This window comes from Myxine glutinosa, chromosome 13, assembly GCF_964187855.1.
Source record: "Myxine glutinosa chromosome 13, kmMyxGlut1.1, whole genome shotgun sequence".
NCBI lineage: Eukaryota > Metazoa > Chordata > Myxini > Myxiniformes > Myxinidae > Myxine > Myxine glutinosa.
Genome location: NC_136273.1, coordinates 7,778,772 through 7,799,774, shown reverse-complemented (window position 1 = coordinate 7,799,774; position 21,003 = coordinate 7,778,772). Strand labels below are relative to the sequence as shown.

At 53.1% G+C, this 21,003-nt stretch overlaps 1 protein-coding gene across 5 annotated transcripts in view; it reads right to left on the bottom strand.

The window, feature by feature from the left end:
• Positions 1-21,003, bottom strand: part of LOC137438556 (medium-chain acyl-CoA ligase ACSF2, mitochondrial-like) — a 179,302-nt gene that overhangs the window by 141,880 nt on the left and 16,419 nt on the right. For all 5 annotated transcript variants that reach the window (XR_013621151.1, XM_078767049.1, XM_078767047.1 and 2 more), the window contains exons 2-3: positions 14,865-15,081; positions 1,928-2,056 (exon numbers count right to left, since the gene is read on the bottom strand). Coding sequence is in view for 4 of the 5 variants with exons in the window: in XM_078767049.1 (XP_078623175.1) it covers positions 1,928-2,056; positions 14,865-15,081 (346 nt within the window). In the remaining variant the exon portion in view is untranslated. The remainder of the gene's footprint in view (positions 1-1,927; positions 2,057-14,864; positions 15,082-21,003) is intronic.

Genomic DNA, 21,003 nt, shown 5'->3' with positions numbered 1-21,003 from the left:
TTGAGATTGAGGGTCTCCAACCATTGCTGAGAGAGGATCAGAAGCATGTCCAGCATTGAATGGCCGGGACAAGATTCAGACTGATGGTCGGAGATCAGACCTTTTGAAAACAGCAAGGACATGAAGCATCGATGGTTTCCATGACTTTGCTTGTAATTGGAATGCTGGTAGACATTAAAGATGCCATGGCATTTTTCAACAAGGAGTAGATGACGTATTGGTGGCATACAGGTAAATTCCAAATTCCATCTTTAACCTGGTTCAGAGAGGACAGAGAGACCACTGGTCTATTTCAGTGGTTCTTAACCTTTTTCTCAACAGGGACCGATAAATGACCACGGACTGTCAATTGAAAACCACGTAATTAATGGTCTTTACTGTCTGTACTTCAACATATCATACATCTATATGATGAAGCAGGAGGGTCTGCCTGTCCATTCCTGAACTACTTCCTCAGTTTTGGGGTACTAACTACTACTACTGCTACTACTACTACTACTACTACTACTAGTACTAAAGTCCGTCCCTGAACCACCTCCCCGCAAAACTTTCTGTGGAACGTTTTGGGGTCCCAGCAGGTGTCCCCAAGTGGAAGATTTCATAAATTTCTCAATACAATTATGATTTTGAGTTTCCAGCCGTACGAAGCTGTTCTCTTTCCACGTGTAAACTCATTCACAGATGTGCAGCTTTTGGGGTCCCTGCATGTGTCGTAGAGTGGGTGGGAGTTTTCATATAATTTCTCAAAACATATATTTTTAGAGATTTTGGGCTCCCACCCATGCGTAGCACGGGTACTTCACTAGTCTCTAATGTAATAACTTTTTACACTAACATAGTTTTCTTTATAATTACCTAGTTTAGCTGCCTTTGATGTCATCCGCCTTTTAGTAAACATGAAGTGCCTGATGGAATGACTTGAAAACTTGTTGCTGGACTCATTGCTGGAAAAAAAAAACACTGCCATGCCATGTGCTGTCATGGCACCTAAGAACCAGTGTGCGAAATTAACGCCAGCCCGACAGCCCATGGCTGGTAACTTTTGTCCCGGGCTGGTATCTTTATTGAGTTGCCAACCCGGTGGTCTGGATAGATTTTGCCCCTAACCCTAACCCTAACCCTAACCCTGAACACTCCTAAAATGCACCAATTTGACTCCTTATTTTCATCTCAGTTCTTCGGGCTGGTAACTTTTTCTTCGGGCTGGTAACTCTCAAAAGTTACCAGCCCAAATGGCTGGTAACTATATGCCCCAATTTCACACACTGCTAAGAACAGATCAAATATTACTCTTGGTCAGAGGCTCGGAGCGTGTAAAAAATATACATACCATGGAAACGTGGAAAGTGTTCATATCAACCCTTCCTCTCCCACCCCTCCCAACATGCAGCCAATGTGGTCAGCAGATGCTCAGAGTGCACCTGAGAGCACCTATATCCCAAAGCTTCCTGGCCCCTTGAGTGGGCCCCAGAGGACCCCATGCCTTGATGGCTTCGCACTCGCAGCATCTAGGTGCAGAGTATGCACACTGTTCCCATCATTTCAAGATCCCTCTCCCCCAACATTCAAAAAATCCTGGATCCTCCCCTGAAGTAGGTGATACATGTATATACTTGCTCCATTACATATAGCTTGATTGGGTGCTGCAAGCGGGTGAGTGACAGTAATTTTTGTTTTTTTGGAATTACTCCGCAGACCCCTATCTTTCCTTCTGCGGACCAGCAGCGATCCCCAAACCAGCGGTTACGAATCTGTGGTCTATTTGATCATATGAATGCCAGCATGGAGCCAGAATGATGTTTTGATCATGGGATACATCATGTTAGAAGAAACTTACATTGCATTACTCACACTTTATAACAGCCAATAAAGCCATTGTTATCCAAAAAACGTTACTGAAAATCATTAGAACAAAATGATTACTCACCAGAATGATGCCCGCATGTGCTGCTGCTAGTTGGGTGAGCACCCAAGACAGCGAGTTTGGCCCCAGCACTCCAATGCGATCTCCTGGTTGCAGGCCCAGGGCCAAAAAACCCTGGGCAAGTTTTTTTACCTGACAAAGACAGGGCAATAATAACGTCACAATTAAACCAGAAAAGTCTTAACTTGTAATAAAACACACTGTACAGCCTAAAGCAATTCAACCAAATTCTCCTTCATAGTGGAGAACAAACCCCAACCCTCCTTCATAGTGGAGAACCAACCCTCCTTCATCCTGGAGAACCAACCCTCCTTCATCGTGGAGAACCAACCCTCCTTCATAGTGGAGAACCAACCCTCCTTCATAGTGGAGAACAAACCCCAACCCTCCTTCATAGTGGAGAACAAACCCTCCTTCATCGTGGAGAACCAACCCTCCTTCATAGTGGAGAACCAATCCCAACCCTCCTTCATAGTGGAGAACCAACCATCCTTCATAGTGGAGAACCAACCCTCCTTCATAGTGGAGAACCAACCCCAACCCTCCTTCATAGTGGAGAACGAACCCCAACCCTCCTTCATCGTGGAGAACCAACCCCAACCCTCCTTCATAGTGGAGAACCAACCCTCCTTCATAGTGGAGAACCAACCCTCCTTCATAGTGGAGAACCAACCCTCCTTCATAGTGGAGAACCAATCCCAACTCTCCTTCATAGTGGAGAACCAACCCTCCTTCATCGTGGAGAACCAACCCTCCTTCATAGTGGAGAACCAACCCTCCTTCATAGTGGAGAAGCAACCCCAACCCTCCTTCATCGTGGAGAACCAACCCTCCTTCATAGTGGAGAACCAACCCCAACCCTCCTTCATAGTGGGGAACCAACCCCAACCCTCCTTCATAGTGGAGAACCAACCCTCCTTCATAGTGGAGAACCAACCCCAACCCTCCTTCATAGTGGAGAACCAACACTCCTTCATAATGAAGAACCAACCCTCCTTCATAGTGGAGAACCAACCCTCCTTCATCGTGGAGAACCAACCCTCCTTCATCGTGGAGAACCAACCCTCCTTCATAGTGGAGAACCAACCCTCCTTCATAGTGGAGAAGCAACCCTCCTTCATAGTGGAGAAGCAACCCTCCTTCATAGTGGAGAACCAACCCTCCTTCATAGTGGAGAACCAACCCCAAACCTCCTTCATAGTGGAGAACCAACCCTCCTTCATAGTGGAGAACCAACACTCCTTCATAGTGGAGAACCAACCCCAACCCTCCTTCATAGTGAAGAACCAACCCTCCTTCATCGTGGAGAAGCAATCCTCCTTCATAGTGGAGAACCAACCCTCCTTCATAGTGGAGAACCAACCCTCCTTCATAGTGGAGAACCAACCCCAACCCCCTTCATAGTGGAGAACCAACCCTCCTTCATAGTGAAGAACCAACACTCCTTCATAGTGGAGAACCAACCCCAAACCTCCTTCATAGTGGAGAACCAACACTCCTTCATCGTGAAGAACCAACCCTCCTTCATAGTGGAGAACCAACCCTCCTTCATAGTGGAGAACCAACCCTCCTTCGTAGTGAAGAACCAACCCTCCTTCATAGTGATGAACCAACCCTCCTTCATCGTGGAGAAGCAACTCCAACCCTCCTGCACAGTGGAGAACCCACCCTCCTTCATAGTGGAGAACCAACCCTCCTTCATAGTGGAGAACCAACCCCAACCCTCCTTCATAGTGGAGAACCAACCCCAACCCTCCTTCATAGTGGAGAACCAACCCTCCTTCATAGTGGAGAACCAACCCTCCTTCATAGTGGAGAACCAACCCTCCTTCATAGTGGAGAACCAACCCTCCTTCATAGTGGAGAACCAACCCTCCTTCGTAGTGGAGAACCAACACTCCTTCATCGTGAAGAATCATCCCTCCTTCATCGTGGAGAAGCAACCCCAACCCTCCTTCACAGTGGAGAACCCACCCTCCTTCATAGTGGAGAACCAACCCTCCTTCATAGTGGAGAACCAACCCCAACCCTCCTTCATAGTGGAGAACCAACCCCAACCCTCCTTCATAGTGGAGAACCAACCCTCCTTCATAGTGGAGAACCAACCCTCCTTCATAGTGGAGAACCAACCCTCCTTCATAGTGGAGAACCAACCCTCCTTCATAGTGGAGAACCAACCCTCCTTCATAGTGGAGAACCAACCCTCCAAGCGTGGGCTTGCTCCATGCTGACACTCCTGACCCAGGATATTATTTTTTTTCGGTTTTTCGGTGGAGGTTTTTCACGGTTTTTCGAAGCTGTTCCACGATCTTCATGCACGCTCAAAGTTAAGTAATTGTCACATTTGTATTTTTGTCGAAACTGTATTTATCTTACGTGTGTACCTTTTTGCGTGTCCCTCGGAAGATTATCGGTGTTAATCTTTCATACCTGTAAACAATAGTCGAGTATTTCGTGCCACGCGGCCTCGTTGTTGAAGCTTCCGACCTTGAGGCTTGGTTCTCTCCGGGGCATCCAAAGCGGTTATTTTTTCATTCGTGTGGTTGTCTAATTTCAACTCGTTATTTTATAGTCCATGCATTATTGTTTGTTTATAGTTAGTTTTGGTTTGAATTTCCTGTAACTCGTAATTAATTAATCGTGTTCTGCTCCGCGTGTGCGGCCTTGTACCTCCGTCGGTGTTTGTTAACTTAAGTACCCTACATCATGTTTTGCTTGGCTCTTAGATTTTTCCCTTCTACCCCGAACATAATACTCTTTGTCTAACGTTTTAAATCCCACCCCTCCACCCCCCAAAAACAAACAAACAAAAAAAATAACCAAAAACATTTATTTTCCTTTCTCCACGTGTGCTGTTGTCTCATCCTGTACATTCTGTCCAGGCGTGCTGTTCGCCCCGCCCCCACTATCTCCTTGCCATCCACCTTTTGCCCTGTTCACGTGACTCGTGGTGGTCCCTCTCGGCTCTCCCCCCGTTGGTATTTTGTGCATATAAGATTGTTCACGGTTCTGTTTAAATATTATTTAAATATGTTTAAACTTTCCCCTTCAGTGTTTTATTCAGTGGTATATTACAACACGCTGTTTTTCTTCCTATTTAAAAGGCTTTTTTCAATTTCCTCTCCAACTCATTCCATTTCAAAAAAAAGAAATTCAATCTCTGATACGTCTCCCTCACCACATGGTCTAAATTCACATTCATTCCACCCCTCCTCCATCGTTCTGAATCGGACTGCTAACTTGAAAATCACAACAACCCCAATTTGTTATCAATGTTCGTCTTTCATTAATCATCCACTTTCTAAACTCCCCTCTTGCCCCTCCTCTCCAAATCCCCCCCCTTGCACCGACACTCCTAAACTCCCCCCTTGCCCCTCCACTCCTAAACTCCCCCCTTGCCCTTCCCCTCCTAAACTCCCCCCTTGCCCCTCCCCTCCAAATCCCCCCTTGCCCCTACACTCCTAAACTCCCCCCTTGCCCCTCCACTCCTAAACTCCCCCTCTTGCCCCTCCCCTCCTAAACTCCCCCCTCACTTCTCCCCTTCAAAACTCCCCCCCAACCCCTCCCATTCAAATCTCCCCCCATACCATTCCTCTCCAATTCTCCCTCCTTCCCCCTCCTCCTCAAAGCTGCGTCCTCCCCACTTCATCTCCCTTCTCTCTCATACCTTCACCCCCCCCCCCAACCTTCTACTTTCCTCTGCCCCCCCTCAAACAACCCCTCACTGTGCCTCATCCCTTCACCATCAAACCTTTCATCCTCCTCATCCTTCCATTTCTTGGAACTCTTCTGTAATCTCTGACACACTATCAACTGCTCTCCCTACCTCCCCCTCTCATCCTTCATCTTACCCCACTCCTCCCCTCCCCTGTCCTGTACCCGATGCTCCCTCTCTCTCTTCATTAACGGTATGGACCTCAAACATCCAGGGCCTTCGCTCAAACCTGACTGATCTCTCCATACAGGTTGCTTCTGACAATCCAGACTTGATCTGCTTAACAGAGACTTTCCTCCTTCAAGATGTCTCTGATTCCTTAATATCTCTTCTTGGTTACTCCCTCCTCCGGTATGATAGACCTGAGCCTCATCTTGGTGGTGGGGTGGCTATCTTTATCAAAAACTCTCTTCCTCACTCTCCTTGCATTGCCCTCTCTCCTCTTCATCCCCAGGAGTACCTCTGGCTACGTCTTCCTCTCCACTCCCACCTTTTGTTCATATGTGTTCTGTACCGTCCTCCAAACAGTGATGACTCCATTTACATTTCACTGTCTGACAACATGGACCAACTTCTATCCACTCATCCCAACTCTCTCTTCCTCATATGTGGTGACTTCAACTGTCATCATGCCAGCTGGTTGGGTGTGGGTGCCTCTCTCAACCGTCATGGCACCTCAGCAAAGGACTTCTGTGACTCACTGGGATTGACACAATCTGTCAATTTCCCGACCCCGGATCTCAGCCAATGGAGTATCTTCTCTTCTTGACTTGGTTATGACAAACTTCCCTGCTAATGTCTGCTGCTCTTCTTCTGCTCCAATCGGTTCTTCTGATCATGTGCTTGTTAAAGTGGACATCTCTCTGGCAATTCTCAGAGAGCCTTCTCAGTGCCGACGAGTCTGGCATTTCACTCAGGCTAGCTGGCACGGCCTGCCAGCAGCCATCAATCATCTGGACTGGTCTCCCATCTCCACTGCCTCTTACATCAATTCTTCCTGGGAATTCTTCCAAAGCAAACTGCTCTCTCTCATGCACAGATTTATCCCATCTCGTCTTCAGTTGTCTTACCCTTCCTCTCTTCCATGGTACACTGAATCTTGTGGTGAGGCAGTTGACCTGAAACAACTTGCCTTTGCCTCTTGGAAGGCTAATCCAACTGAAGGCAATCTCAGTTCCTTCCACCAAGCTCGGAACAAGTGTGTGTCTACCCTCAGGAGTGCCAGGAAGCACTATCTCTCCACACTCAAGAATGAACTCTCAAACCTGTCTCCTTCCTCCAAATCCTGGTGGCGTCTGGTCAAATCCGTTTCTGGTGTTTGTTCCCCCTCCATCCCCTCCCTTACCTGAAATGGCCACACAGTTGACATCGCACGTGACAAAGCCGAATGCCTCAACTCTGTGTTTGCCTCAAAATCTTTAGGCCCAAACCCACTTCTCTCTGTTCCCACCTTTCCCAGTCGAACCAAACTGCTCCTGGACTCTGTGTCCTTCTCTCCTGACAAGGTGGAGGAGTTTTTGTCTAACCTCGACTCTGATTCTGCAACTGGACCAGATGGCATCAGCCCATGGGTCCTAAAATCCTGCTCTGCCTCTCTATCTCACCCTCTCTCTGTTCTTTTCACCCTATCTTTTGCTCAGGGTCATCTGCCAGCATCCTGGAAATCAGCAAACATTACCGCTTTACACAAAAAAGGTACAAAAACAGATCCTTGCAACTACAGACCAATCAGCCTGCTCCCAATTATCAGCAAAGTCATGGAATCCATCATTGCTTTGGATATGAAATCTTTCCTCTTCTCCAATGGCTTGATCTCTGATCATCAATTTGGTTTCAGACCAGGTCACTCTACTCTGGACATGCTGCTTCTGCTGTCTCAACATTGGATGGAGGCCCTCAATGCCAAACAGGAAATCAGAGCTGTCTCCCTTGACATATCACGTGCATTCGATACGGTCTGGCACACATCTCTACTCACCAAACTCTCCTACTTTGGTATCCAAGGAAATCTCCATGCATGGCTTGCGGACTTCCTCTCTGGTCGTAGTCAACATGTGGCCCTGAATGGATTTCTCTCATCTCCCCTTCCTGTTCAGGCTGGAGTTCCCCAAGGCAGTGTTCTGGGCCCTGTGCTTTTTCTGGTCTTTATCAGTGATCTCTCCGACTCTCTGGAAAATCCTCTCTGTCTCTTTGCTGATGACTCCACTCTCTGCCGCTCCATTTCTCTTCCCTCAGATCGGCAGTCTGCAGCCTCCTCACTCTCTGAAGACCTGGACAAAATCACAGACTGGTCAAACAAGTGGAACATGTCTATCAATCCTGACAAATCTCACACTCTTACTATGTCTCTCCGAAAAGATCGACTGGACAACCCTCCCATCTACATTCTCAACAATCCTCTCCAAGAAGTTCTGTCACTCAAGCTTTTGGGTCTCACTATCTGCCATGATCTTTCTTGGGAAAATCACATTTCCAAGCTGGCCTCCAAAGCCAGTTGCCGACTGGGCATCCTCCGTCGTGCGAAGTCCTTCCTAGGCACACCTGAGCTCCTCACCACATACAAGGCTTTCATCCGCAGCTCAATGGAATACTGTTCTCCCCTATGGGCCGGTGCTCCTGCCTCACACCTAGCTCGGGTTCACGCTGTTGAAACCAAAGCTTTCAGAATCAGTGGAATCTCCCGCGATGAAGCTGTCTCTGAGGGCATTTCACTCACTCACCGCAGGCAGGTAGGTGGTCTTTCTGTCTTCTACCGACTCCTCTCCGGCCTTGCTCCCCCAGCTCTCTCTGTGCTCTGTCCCCCAAATATTCCTACAGGTCACACAAGATCTGCCAGCAACCCTCTGATGGTTAAACTGCCGAAATCTCGGCTCTCTGCTCACCTTCACTCTTTCATTTGCTCTTTTCTCCCGCCTCTGGAACAAACTCCCACACTCCCTTCAATCCCAATCCTCCCTCCAGGTCTTTAAAACAGCTGTTCACCACCATCTCTTATCTTCCCCCATCCAAAACCTTGATCTTTTCTACCCCCACTAATTCACCCCAGATCCACCTTGTTTGAAATTCCAACTTCTTTCCTGGAAGTCCTGGCAGTGTCCATATGTTTTATACCTCTCCCACCCCCCCTTCCCATGCCTCCCCCCCAACGCCCTCTCCCTCCCACAGATCTCTCGATGTCTCCATTTCTCTCGGTCCCTGCTCTCAAATGTTGTGTTTGTGTCCTTCCCCCTCTCTCCCCATCTTGTCTACCGCTCCCGATGTTATATGTTTTATGTGTCGGTTTGTCTTTCTGTGTGATTAATGTTCGCTCTTTCACGAGCCTCGATCTTGTATCCAAAAAAAAATAAAAATACAAGAGTGTCCGGTTCCGACCAGCTCAATATGCCTCCTCCCACCCCTCCCCCCTTGTTGAGAGTAATTCAGCTTCCAAGAGGACAAGAGGAGAGTAGCAAAGTGGAAGAGACAAGAGTGTGCAGAGAGAAGAGAGTGGAAAGAGAGAGAGAGCGGAAAGAGCCAAGAAATAAAAAGAGCCAAGAGAGAGAGAGCGAAAGAGTCTGGTTACGGCCTTTTAGCACCTTCCCTGGCAGCCATGCACCACACTTTCACAAATTCTTGCGCATTCCCTAGCACCGGCCAATGAGTTGGTACGTCTCCAACATTGTAACGACATCATGTCAATGGAGTGTTGCCACAGCCATCACCCAAACCAATGACGTAACACCTTGCAGTGCGCCAATGGCAGTGTGCCCTTGGGGAGGTCCTAGTGACGGCCAGCACCATGCCGGATGCCTTGTACTAAGAGCACGGGCCGCAAGGGGGGTTTATAGACCCAAACATGAATCAAGACACTGTAGCGGTTACCGCTGGATGTACATAATCGCCTTGCACCGGCCAGAACACGGCCAGACGCGCCTCTCCCGGGCATGCCCGGACTCACTGTTCCCGGGCACGCCCGAACCTCCCGGGCACGCCCGGTCTCGTCTTTCCCGGGCATGCCCGCTCTCGCCTTTCCAGGGCTCGCCCAGAGCGTCCGGGCATGCCCGCTATCGCCTTTCCAGGGCTCGCCCAGAGCGTCCGGGCATGCCCGCTATCGCCTTTCCAGGGCACGCCCAGAGCGTCCGGGCATGCCCGCTATCGCCTTTCCAGGGCTCGCCCAGAGCGTCCGGGCATGCCCGCTATCGCCTTTCCAGTGCTCGCCCAGAGCGCCCGGGCACGCCCAGCCTCGACTTGCCAGGCCGCAGCCAAACACGCCCGGGCAGGTCCAGACTCGCCTTTCCAAGGCTCGCCCTTGATACCCGGGCATGCCTGGTATAGCTTTTGCCGGGCAAACTTCCCGACATAAATGTGTATATATATTGTTGCCCGAAAAACGGGCTTGTCAGAATACCTGAGCTGTTTTGTTTCAATAAAGCAACTCGGACGAATTCCGTCTTTGGTCGCGTCAATTCTTTCGACTCGCGTTGGAGCGCAGTTCCTTCATTGGTGACCTACCGACATGGATACGGCAGTGACGCTTAAACTGCCTACCTTCTGGGAGGCTCACGCGGCTGTTTGGTTCGCCCAGGCGGACTCCCAGTTCGCCCTGCGAGGCATCACCGCGGACGACACCCGCTTCCACCATGTTGTGGCGGCGCTCGGTTCCGCCACCGCGGCCCGCGCCTTGAGCCTCCTCCAGCACCCGCCGGCTGCTGACAAATACGACGCGCTGAAGACGCTCCTCCTCGGCGCTTTCGCCCTCTCACCGGCAGCACGCGCACGGCGCCTGCTTGACCTGCCCGAGCTCAGCGACACGCGCCCGTCCGAGCGCATGGACTATATGCTCTCGTTGCTCGGCGAGCACTCTCCGGCATTCCTGTTCCGGGAGCTGTTCCTCCGTCAGCTGCCTAACCCGGTACGCCTCGCCCTGGCTGGCACGTTGATCACGGATTCCCGCGCCCTCGCCAGGGAAGCCGATAAGATCTCCTCGGCGGGCCAGCACATCGGCGCGGTTACCTGGAGCCCGCCGCCGTCTGAGGCGACGCCCACGACGCCCGAGCGCCCTGCGCGGTTGGAGGCCGAACTGCCGGTGCAACTGGCGGCCGCCACGCCGCACCGCCCGCTTCCGACACGACGGCCGGGGCCTCCACCTGACCGGGCGTGGTGTTATTACCACGCCAGGTTCGGACACAAGGCTCGGACGTGCCGGCCCCCGTGCACTTTCGGCAGGTCGGGAAACGGCCGGGCCGGCGTTCATTCCCAGCCATGAGCGCCGGCCACTCGGGCAACTTGCTGTTTATTCGGGACAAAGCGTCTGGATGGCGTTTCCTGTGCGACACCGGCGCCCAACTGAGCGTCATACCTGCCTCCGAGCAGGACAGGCTGGACGCAGTTTGCGGCCCCTCTTTGGTCGCTGCTAATGGCTCGGCCATACGCACTTTCGGCCCACGCGTCGTCACCCTCTGCTTCGGCAGCCAGCGCTTTCAATGGACTTTTGTTACCGCCAGCGTCCCCGTGGCTTTGCTGGGCGCCGACTTCCTCTGCGCGCACGGGCTGCTGGTCGACGTCAAATGACGTCGCCTTGTCCACGCCGAGACCTTCAGCTCCCTGGCGTGCACAATGAGCAGCTCTGCGCCGACCGAACTGGCGTGCGCCCTCCCGGCAACGAACGAGTTCGCTCGCCTGCTCGTGGAATTCCCGGCCCTCACGCGGCCGACGTTTTCGGCCGTCGCGGTGCGGCACGGGATCGAGCACCACATACCCACTACGGGCCCGCCGGTCTACGCCAGGGCCCGCCGCCTCGACCCAGCCAAGCTCGCCGTGGCAAAGGCCGAATTCGACGCGTTGGAGCACCTCGGCATCGTGCGGCGCTCCGATAGCGCGTGGGCCTCGCCATTGCACATCGTGCCAAAGCCAGGGGGTGGATGGCGCCCGTGTGGCGACTACCGCCGTCTCAATGACGCTACCACCCCCGACAGGTACCCGATCCCGCATATTCAGGACTTTTCCGCCCGTTTGGCGGGACGGGTCATCTTTTCGAAAATTGACCTGATACGGGGCTACCACCAGGTACCTGTCCGGGCGGCCGACGTCCCGAAGACGGCCGTCATCACGCCGTTCGGCCTGTTCGAATTTTTGCGGATGCCGTTTGGCCTCAAGAACGCGGCCCAGGCGTTCCAGCGCTTGATGGACGGCGTGCTGCGCGACCTGCCGTTTCTTTTCATCTATCTGGACGACATCCTCATCGCCAGCACGTCCCGCGCCGAGCACCTCCTCCACCTCCGAACACTGTTCGGTCGCCTCAGCGAGCACGGCTTAATTGTCAACCCGGTCAAATGCCACTTCGGCGCGACGACCGTTGACTTTTTGGGCCACCGCATCACCAAGACCGGGGCCGTGCCGCTGCCGACCAAGGTCGAGGCCATCACCACGTTCCCGCGTCCCCGTTCCATCAAGGCCCTCCAAGAGTTCCTCGGCATGGTGAATTTTTATCACCGATTCGTGCCCCGCGCTGCTCAGCTCATGCGGCCCCTTTACGAGGCCCTCCGGGGCAAGCCGGCCAAGCATGACATTGTTTGGTCCGCGGCCATGGACGCGGCCTTCGCCAGTGCCAAACGGGCCCTCGCCGACGCAACGCTGCTGGCTCACCCGGTGCTCAACGCGCCCATCGCCCTCACTACGGACGCCTCCAACTACGCGGTGGGCGCCGTCCATGAGCAATGGGTGGACGGGGTTTGGCAGCCACTCGCTTTTTTCAGCCGGCAACTCCGGCCGAACGAGTTAAACTACAGCACGTTCGACCGCGAGCTGCTCGGGCTATTCCTGGCCGTTCGCCATTTCCGACACCTCCTGGAGGGCCGCCCGTTCACGGCTTTCGTCGACCACAAGCCGTTGGTCTACGCAAAGGCTAAGGTCACGGAGCCGTGGTCGGCCCGCCAGCAGCGCCACCTCTCCGCCGTGTCAGAGTTCACCACGGACATCCAGCACGTCGCCGGCAAAGACAACGCCGTGGCCGACTGCCTTTCGCGGGCCAGCGCGAACGCGGTCCACCTCGGCGTGGTCTTCACGCTCATGGCGGCCGACCAGACCACCGACGCCTCGGTGCAGGCACTCTGCGTGGCGGACTCGGGCCTCCGCCTGGCCGACATCCCCTTCGCGGGCACCGTCCTGCTCTGCGACGTCTCCCAGGGCCAGCCTCGCCCCATCCTGCCCGTTTCCTGGCAGCGCCGCATCTTCGCCTCCATCCACGGCCTTTCTCACCCGGGCCGGAAAGCTTCTCAGAAGCTGGTGTCGGCGCGTTTCGTCTGGCACGGCCTTCGACGAAACATCCGCGACTGGGCCAACGCCTGCACGGCCTGCCAGCGAGCCAAGGTCCACCGCCACACCCAGGCCCCGCTGGCACCTTTCGCCATGCCTGAACGGCGTTTCGACCACGTCCACGTGGACCTGGTGGGTCCCCTGCCCCCCTCGCGGGGGTTCACCCACCTGCTCACCATGGTGGACAGGACCACCAGGTGGCCGGAGGCCGTGCCCCTCACCACCACCACCACCGCCGACGTGGCGCAGGCGTTCATCGCCACCTGGGTCGCGCGCTTCGGCGCACCAGCGGACATCTCGTCCGACCGCGGCCCACAGTTCACGTCTGAGCTTTGGGGCGCGGTCGCCCGTTCGTTGGGGGTCACGCTGCACCGCACCACGGCCTACCACCCCCAAGCCAATGGGTTGTGCGAGCGGTTTCACCGCTCCATGAAGGCCGCACTCATGGCCGGCCTTCAGGACGACGGTTGGGCCGACCGGCTGCCGTGGGTCCTTTTGGGCCTTCGCACGGCCCCCAAGGAAGACCTCCAGGCGTCCGCCGCCGAGCTCGTCTACGGCCAGCCACTCCGCGTCCCGGGCGAATTCGTGCCTGACGCTACCAGTCCCTGGTCCGCCGCTCGCCAGCGCTTGGACCTCCAGGAGGCCGCCCGACGATTTGCCCCCGTGCCGACGTCCCGCCACGGTGGCCCCCAGTCCTACGTCCCCCCGGCGCTTCGCACAGCGGAGTACGTCTTTGTGCGTCATGACGCGCACCGGGGGCCACTCCGGCCGCCGTACGACGGGCCCTTCTGGGTCCTGCGATGGGGCGACAAGTCTTTCATCGTCGACTTCGGCGGCCGGCCGGACCGGATTTCTGTGGACCGCCTCAAACCGGCGCACATGGACGTCGACCGACCACCACAGTTGGCCCTTCCTCAGTTAGCACCGTGAAGGGGGCGAGGCCGCCCCCCGTCCACAGTTCCCCCCGCTCGACCACCCACCACCACGTCAGACCCCTCCCCACGACCCTCCAGGGGTCGCTTCGGCCGGGTCATCCGGACCCCCCTTAAATTGACCCTGCCGGTGCAGGTCGATTCTGGAGGGGCGTGTGTAGCGGTTACCGCTGGATGTACATAATCGCCTTGCACCGGCCAGAACACGGCCAGACGCGCCTCTCCCGGGCATGCCCGGACTCACTGTTCCCGGGCACGCCCGAACCTCCCGGGCACGCCCGGTCTCGTCTTTCCCGGGCTCGCCCAGAGCGTCCGGGCATGCCTGCTATCGCCTTTCCAGGGCACGCCCAGAGCGTCCGGGCATGCCCGCTATCGCCTTTCCAGGGCTCGCCCAGAGCGTCCGGGCATGCCCGCTATCGCCTTTCCAGTGCTCGCCCAGGGCGCCCGGGCACGCCCAGCCTCGACTTGCCAGGCCGCAGCCAAACACGCCCGGGCAGGTCCAGACTCGCCTTTCCAAGGCTCGCCCTTGATACCCGGGCATGCCCGGTATAGCTTTTGCCGGGCAAACTTCCCGACATAAATGTGTATATATATTGTTGCCCGAAAAACGGGCTTGTCAGAATACCTGAGCTGTTTTGTTTCAATAAAGCAACTCGGACGAATTCCGTCTTTGGTCGCGTCAATTATTTCGACTCGCGTTGGAGCGCAGTTCCTTCAACACAACCAAATGCATCCCTGTCCTACCTTGCCTGGGTAACTTGGCCGGCTTTACAAAGGACACGGACGAATTACACCTCCCTATCTACCTCCTTATGTTTACGATACCGCCCCTCATGGCATGCATAAAAAGAAGAAGATGTCTTCACTCTAATGGCTGCCTGGTTACAAAAAATGCTCCAACCAACACATAAACCGGACCATGCTAACTTATGATAGCCAATACGTACCCCCACCAACATAACAATACCTCCACTCCTCAAAAACAAATGCACTTGCTCACCTCCTCAAAAACCTGGTGGAAGGTGCGTCTTTCTCCTTCGTTTGCAAATATGAAAGCTTCTCGCTCAGGCCAGAGTTGTGCAGCACGTTCTATGCAGGTGCCAATGGTATCAGGCAGCAGTGGCGGTCCATTAGCACCGTGAACATAACTTTTGGCGAGCCAAGGCTGTGTGGGTGGTACGTCACATCCTTCATGAAGTCGAGCCGCTGGATAAGATCTGGTAGAAAGCAGAGTCCAAATAAAATTTTACACAAACAAGAAACGTTAAAGTGAGACAGAAATAAAAATTGCAAAAGCTGAGAATTAATTGCTCTGATTACAACCACAATTTTCACTTATTATGCAGGTATCAATTGAGGATCATGGAAGAACAGAATGACGGTGGCAATGTATCGACAGACAAGATAGGGCAAAGGGAAAACAGCTGGATGACAAAAAATGGATGCAACACAGTACAAGGAAAGAAAATTGCAGAGGAAGGGTGAGACTGTGGTCGAAGCGGCGTAGTGAGGCTCAGTGGTATAAATGGGAGACCACAAGGTGGTGATGGACAGCAAACATGAGATCATGTAGGGAAGATCTTATGAAAATGGAATCAGGAAGACAGTTAACCACTGGCGAGAAAATAAAGGTATGAAAGAATGGTGGGAGATTAGTGTTAAATTCAGACTTGGATGGGGGTGATATAGACTTTGGATTCAGATTCAGACTTGGATTCAGATGACGAAACCAGGTCGGTAACTGTGAGTTTTGCATACACTTGTGATAGTATCTGAATTTATCATCCATAATGACGCACTGCTAGATGGCCCCTCCAGAGCTTGGCAGGCAATGCAGACATGCGTGGCGATGACGTCATGACTTTCGCTCATTGGGTTGGAGAACCAAATTACAGATACTAATATATATATAAGAGTTATATATATAGTTATATATACAGATACTAATATATATATTGTTACGGTTTTTAGAGCCTTCACTTTGTAAATTTAGTATTAACATTTCCTATGTACATTTCCCCTTTAAAAAAACCAACCACCGTTTAGAGGCCATTTTTCCCTGCAAAGTTCCCTGCAAAGCGGGGGTTGGCCTTTTCGGGGACCGTGGTAGTTGTATGTTTTTTGGTCCCCTTTTTGAAGCAATGTTTTACAGCCGGATGCCCTTCCTGACGCCAACCCTTTTTGGTCAACCCTTTTTGCCGCCTTCAACGACAAGCAGGGAATTACCAGTGAACTGGTACTCAATTAGCCGACCTCGGAAGGATGACAGGCTGAGTCAACCCCCCTGGCATTAATTCGGCGATCGACCGAGATTCGAACCCAGGATCCTAGGATCATAAGCCGGCACCCTAGCCGCTAGCCCAACACCAGGGTTGGTTTAATTAAAGGTTCCCCTTTAATTGGCTGTTAATTGAAATGAGTGCACCGTAGCTAGTCCATATGCAAGCACGTAGGCCACCATAGAACCTTTCTATAGTTATTTCTTTATTCTATGTCAGTATAAGGCTCTGTCTCCCATTAATTGACTCTGCATTGCACCGAATTGAAATAAGATAGATTCCCTTTCATTGCCAAAAACCTCCATTGCCAACCGCATTACCAACTGCATTTGCCGCCATTACGCACGCGGCCAGCTCAGAGAAGAAAGGCGTGTCTCCACCTCATCATAGGAAGGAGGAGTGAGCCAGCCCCGATCAACCAACCAAGCACGAGGGGTTTGGCTTGAGAGGGCGGAGAGAGAACGATCGGGCAGTTTCGCGAACGTTCCAGGGTGTGGCGCTATAAAACCCGTCACGCGGCGCCCCCCACCAGAGTTGAGTTCAGTGGAGGAGGAGCAGCAGAGTTCAGTTCAGTGGAGGAGTGAGCACTGAGAGAGTTGAGTGAACAAACCGCAGTTTTGAGTCCACCGCAGCTGAACCAACCGCAGCTTTTAGACCACCGTAGTCCGGCCCCCCTGTGACACGCAGCTTCGACCCGCTGCTACACGGGAACCAGATTGCTGTGGGATCAGTGGCATCGGTAGCCGTCGAGGTCGAGCCCGGCGTCCCGGGCGGGAGCAAAACTCCAGCTGAACCTTCCTCCCCTTCCAGCCATTCGTTCCTGTCATTCCTATCATCATTCCCCGTGTAAGTCTGACTGTCGTCCGTCTTTTGTGTTGTCCTGGGGTTTAAGTAAGACTGCATAGGTAAGCTAGAATTGCTCTGTGTCCTTCTGATCCTTCCATCCTTCTGTAAATTATTTTCGTATCTTTCCTTCTCCTTGGTTCCTTTGATTGTGTAAATAGTAGTAATAAATTATATTTGTTCTTCCTTACCTTCTGGTTTCCTCACATCCGTTCGTCCTTGTCTTTTCCCAATTGAATACCTGTGGCACGATTTGGCCAACGTTCAAGAATCGGGTCTAGTACTTGCTAATGGTTTGTGCCGCGGCTGCTAATCCGCTCGGCAATTAACATCTTGTCCGCGGTCGCGAACGAGGTTGCTCACCTGCCTCTCCGGAGGGAGCTGGGCAACTTCAGGACTCACGTTGGTCAGTCGCACACAAGGGGATTAATCCCCCCTTGGTAAGGGAAAAAGGCCGACGTTGAGATCCGCAACAATTGGTAGTCAGGAGTTGGGATTCGAACCTGGGACTAAATTTATTTAGCCCAAATTTTGGACACCAATTGTGCTATTGGCCGCAACAATTGGTGTCAGGAGCGAGATTCGGACCTGAAGTGCGCTTAGCGCACTCAAATTACGAGTGGCCAAAATTTTATTTTATATTCCAAATTAAAAATCGTGCCATGGATGATCAAGGCGATCGGATGCCGGTGGGTAAGTTAGAAGGAGGGGTAGAAGCGACCCAGGACCCCATGGAGGAGGTGGGAGTAATAATGGAGGAGGAGAGCAATGAGGATGTGGTCGCGGAGGTTTCAGGCACACGAGATGGCGGCGCCTCGCATGAGGTGGGAGGCGCACAAAATGGCGGCTCGCACGTGGTAGCGGCGAGAGCTGCGCCCTTTGTGCCAACGGCTGTTGAAATGCAAGCCTTTATGGCACAGGTGGAGGCCCTTATTGTCAAGACGTATGAACGAATAGGAAATAGGCTGGGAAGCCAAATTGAGGAAATGGGAAATAATGGGAAAACCAAATTCGGGGGATTGAGTAAGGAGGTGGAAAAGATGGATGCAAGGCCAATGAGGGAAGAAGTAAGAGCCAACACCAATAACTTGGGAAGCAAATTGGAGGGACTCGGAAGCAAATTTGAGGGATTCGGAAGCAGATTAGGGGACAAACTGGAGGGCATAATTGGCCAAGCCAAAGAAATTAATGAGGGGTTGGCGAGGGGGCAAGCCGCATATGAGGTGAGGGAAGCCGAGAGGGAGGTTGACCGCAGGTTGGGCGAGAGGTCCCAAGGGTGCACGACGAGGTAAAGCAGGTCGAGAAGCGCTGGTTGAGCGAGGCGGAGGAAAGCGCGGGTAAAATGACGGGTGTAGAGATCGCGACCCGGGGTTTAGGGAAGCCGGCGACTGCTGAGGTAGGAGAGAAAATTTTATTAAAGCCAGCGGTCGTTGAGATGAATAAATAAAATGTAGTGGTGGGTATAGTTTAAATTGAAAAGACGACGGAGGTAGCCCGGGAATTGAAGGGAGAAATGGATTATGTGCAAAGTCCGTGCTCACACCCTGATGCCGTACTTGCTAATCCTTATAAAGATTTGCAGGTGCGCGTGGAGAAGAGGACCCCGAAAGTGAGACGGGCTGTATATGGTGCTAAGAGGTTTTTCGGCAGAGTGTTTAGCGCGAAGAGAATTGTCGCGCGCTTGGGATCGCGAAAGCACCCAGGCGTTCGTGGAAGGTCCTTTGTGTGTTGTGTTAAAGCGAATGGCACGCGTGTGAGGAAAAAGTGTGCGTCAAAGAGTAAGCGTGTTATAAAGTGTACGGAGTGTGACACAGAGAGTGAGAGCGATACGGAGTGTATGTGCGAGGGTGAGAATGACCCGGAGAGTGAGTTTGTGGAGTAGCGGGTGCGAGGATGCACGTTTGGGATGAACGGCGAGAGTGTGCAAGAAAGCACACCTGAGTTGGTTGTGGCGCGGGTGTGGGAGGGCCCATTGAAGCGCGTGAGTGGGTGGATGCGAGAGTGCACGCCAATGGTGAGTGGTACGGAGTACGTACCGAGGGAGAGTGCGCAAGACGGTGCGCGAGGTGTGTTAAGGAAGTGTGCGAACGACGAGTGTGCGCGAGAGGTGTGGTGTGTAACAGGGAGTGCGGTGGTGGAATGGATGGAGTGTGTGCAATGTACGGGCAGCGTTGGAACGCTGGGCTTGGTGAGTGTAAAACGGGTCGCGTATGCGAGTGAAGCATCGACGTTGACCGGGGCAGCGTTTAGGGTGACGGATAGCGTGCGCGGTGCGCTTTGTTGGATGCGAGGCCCGGCGCGGGTCGGTGTTGCGTCGCTTCTCTTCGAAGCGTCGTTGCCGATTCGGGCCTGGCCCCGCCCTGCACGGTCGAGTCCAGGCCTCGCCAGGCAAGGCGAACGGTCCGGTTCAAGGGCAGGTAGGAGGAAGCGGAGCGGTGCCCCCTGGCAGGGACGGGGTTCCGACCGTGCGAGATTGCGCCATCGGGCCAGGGACCGGAAGGTGCCGCGCCGAGATGGTGCGTGGAATCTCGGCCCGACCAAACCGCCTCCCTTGAACCGAATGCCGGATGGATTCAACCTGCAGGCGACCAAACCACCCGAATTCATTGCTCGGCTTTGCGAAGCCGAGTTTTAATGATGTGACGACGCACCGAAGTTCAGATATAGCGGACTGTGATGATGATCGTGTTTTGGATTCGAAATTTTGGGATATGGAATTTGTGATTGGTTGGAATTTGATGGCAAAATTGGTAGTGAGAGATGTCCGATGTGGAGGGATGGCAAATCCACCATCCCTCATCACACGGGGCACATGAGCTATCGGTTTATGGGGTTTGGCAGTGAACACTAGCCCGGGAGGGTTAGGATATAATGTATAGGGTCCTAGAGATGACCATAGGTAACTGAAGATTTAAGTAGCGACATTGGACAGGTAGTCGGGGACATAGAGAGATTAGTTTGGATTATAACGACGAGGGAGCGCAATAGTTTAAAGGGGCGACTGGGAAGCGCAAGTTTCAGAAGGGAGTAGTCAGCTTAGATGATGCCGTGTGTTTGAGAATCGAAAGTGTATGGAGCAGAGTATGAGGAACAATTGTGGTTGTGCATTGTATTGAATGAATGAAGAAGCCTGGGAGGAAGGAGGGTGCAGGAGGCACCAGGAGTGATTGCACAGGTGTGCAAATGAACAGGTGTATGGAGAATGGTTGTGTGGAATACATGGAGCATGGAATATATGGAGTATGGAATGTATGGTGTGGAGTGAGTATGGTGGAAACTGTGGAGTGGAGTGGATGGTGCGAAGGTGTGTATGGGGAGGATGGACCCCATCATGAATACCCGGGGAGGGTAGTTTAAGAGTTAGGTAGAGGGAGTAGGTAAATTGTGGTTGGATATTGGCATCTGTGGTGCGTGGTGGAAGAATGGTGTTTGGATGGGTGCATTAGTGTTGTGGAAATGGCTGGGCGTGTGGCCTGTTAGTGTGTGTAGTTAAATGGGCACTCCACCACTGTGAGGATGTCGGCCAGGTGAGGCTGCAGGTGGGCTCTGGGAGCCATTAGAGTTGTGGATGGGGCCCGAGGATCCGGAGGACGGACCCGGGTAGCCCAGTGCCAGAGAGGGCACCGAGTGGGGAGAGTGCCAGAGGGCCTTCCCCAGTTAGATAGGTTAGGGTAAGGAGCAGGTAAGCTCGGAGGCAACTGCAGTGGTGGAGGTGTGCAGGTGGGTAGACCTGCTGGGAGAGCCACTCGACCCAGTCCTGAAATTGTGCAAAGGCACAGGGAGTTGAATCGGGGGAATGAGACCCCAAATTGATGAAGCACCACAGTTTGGTCAATGGGAATTTGGTTCTTAGAACCGCATGGAGTAAGATGGCCAATGGGTTGGCAGGGAAAGACCCCGGGTAGTGTAAATTGTATTAAAGTCATTTAGAGGATAGTTAGGATTGAAATCTCCTTGCACCATCTACATCCACTCACCTGAGGTAACGACGGTGCTCCACACCATGCCATGGTTTGT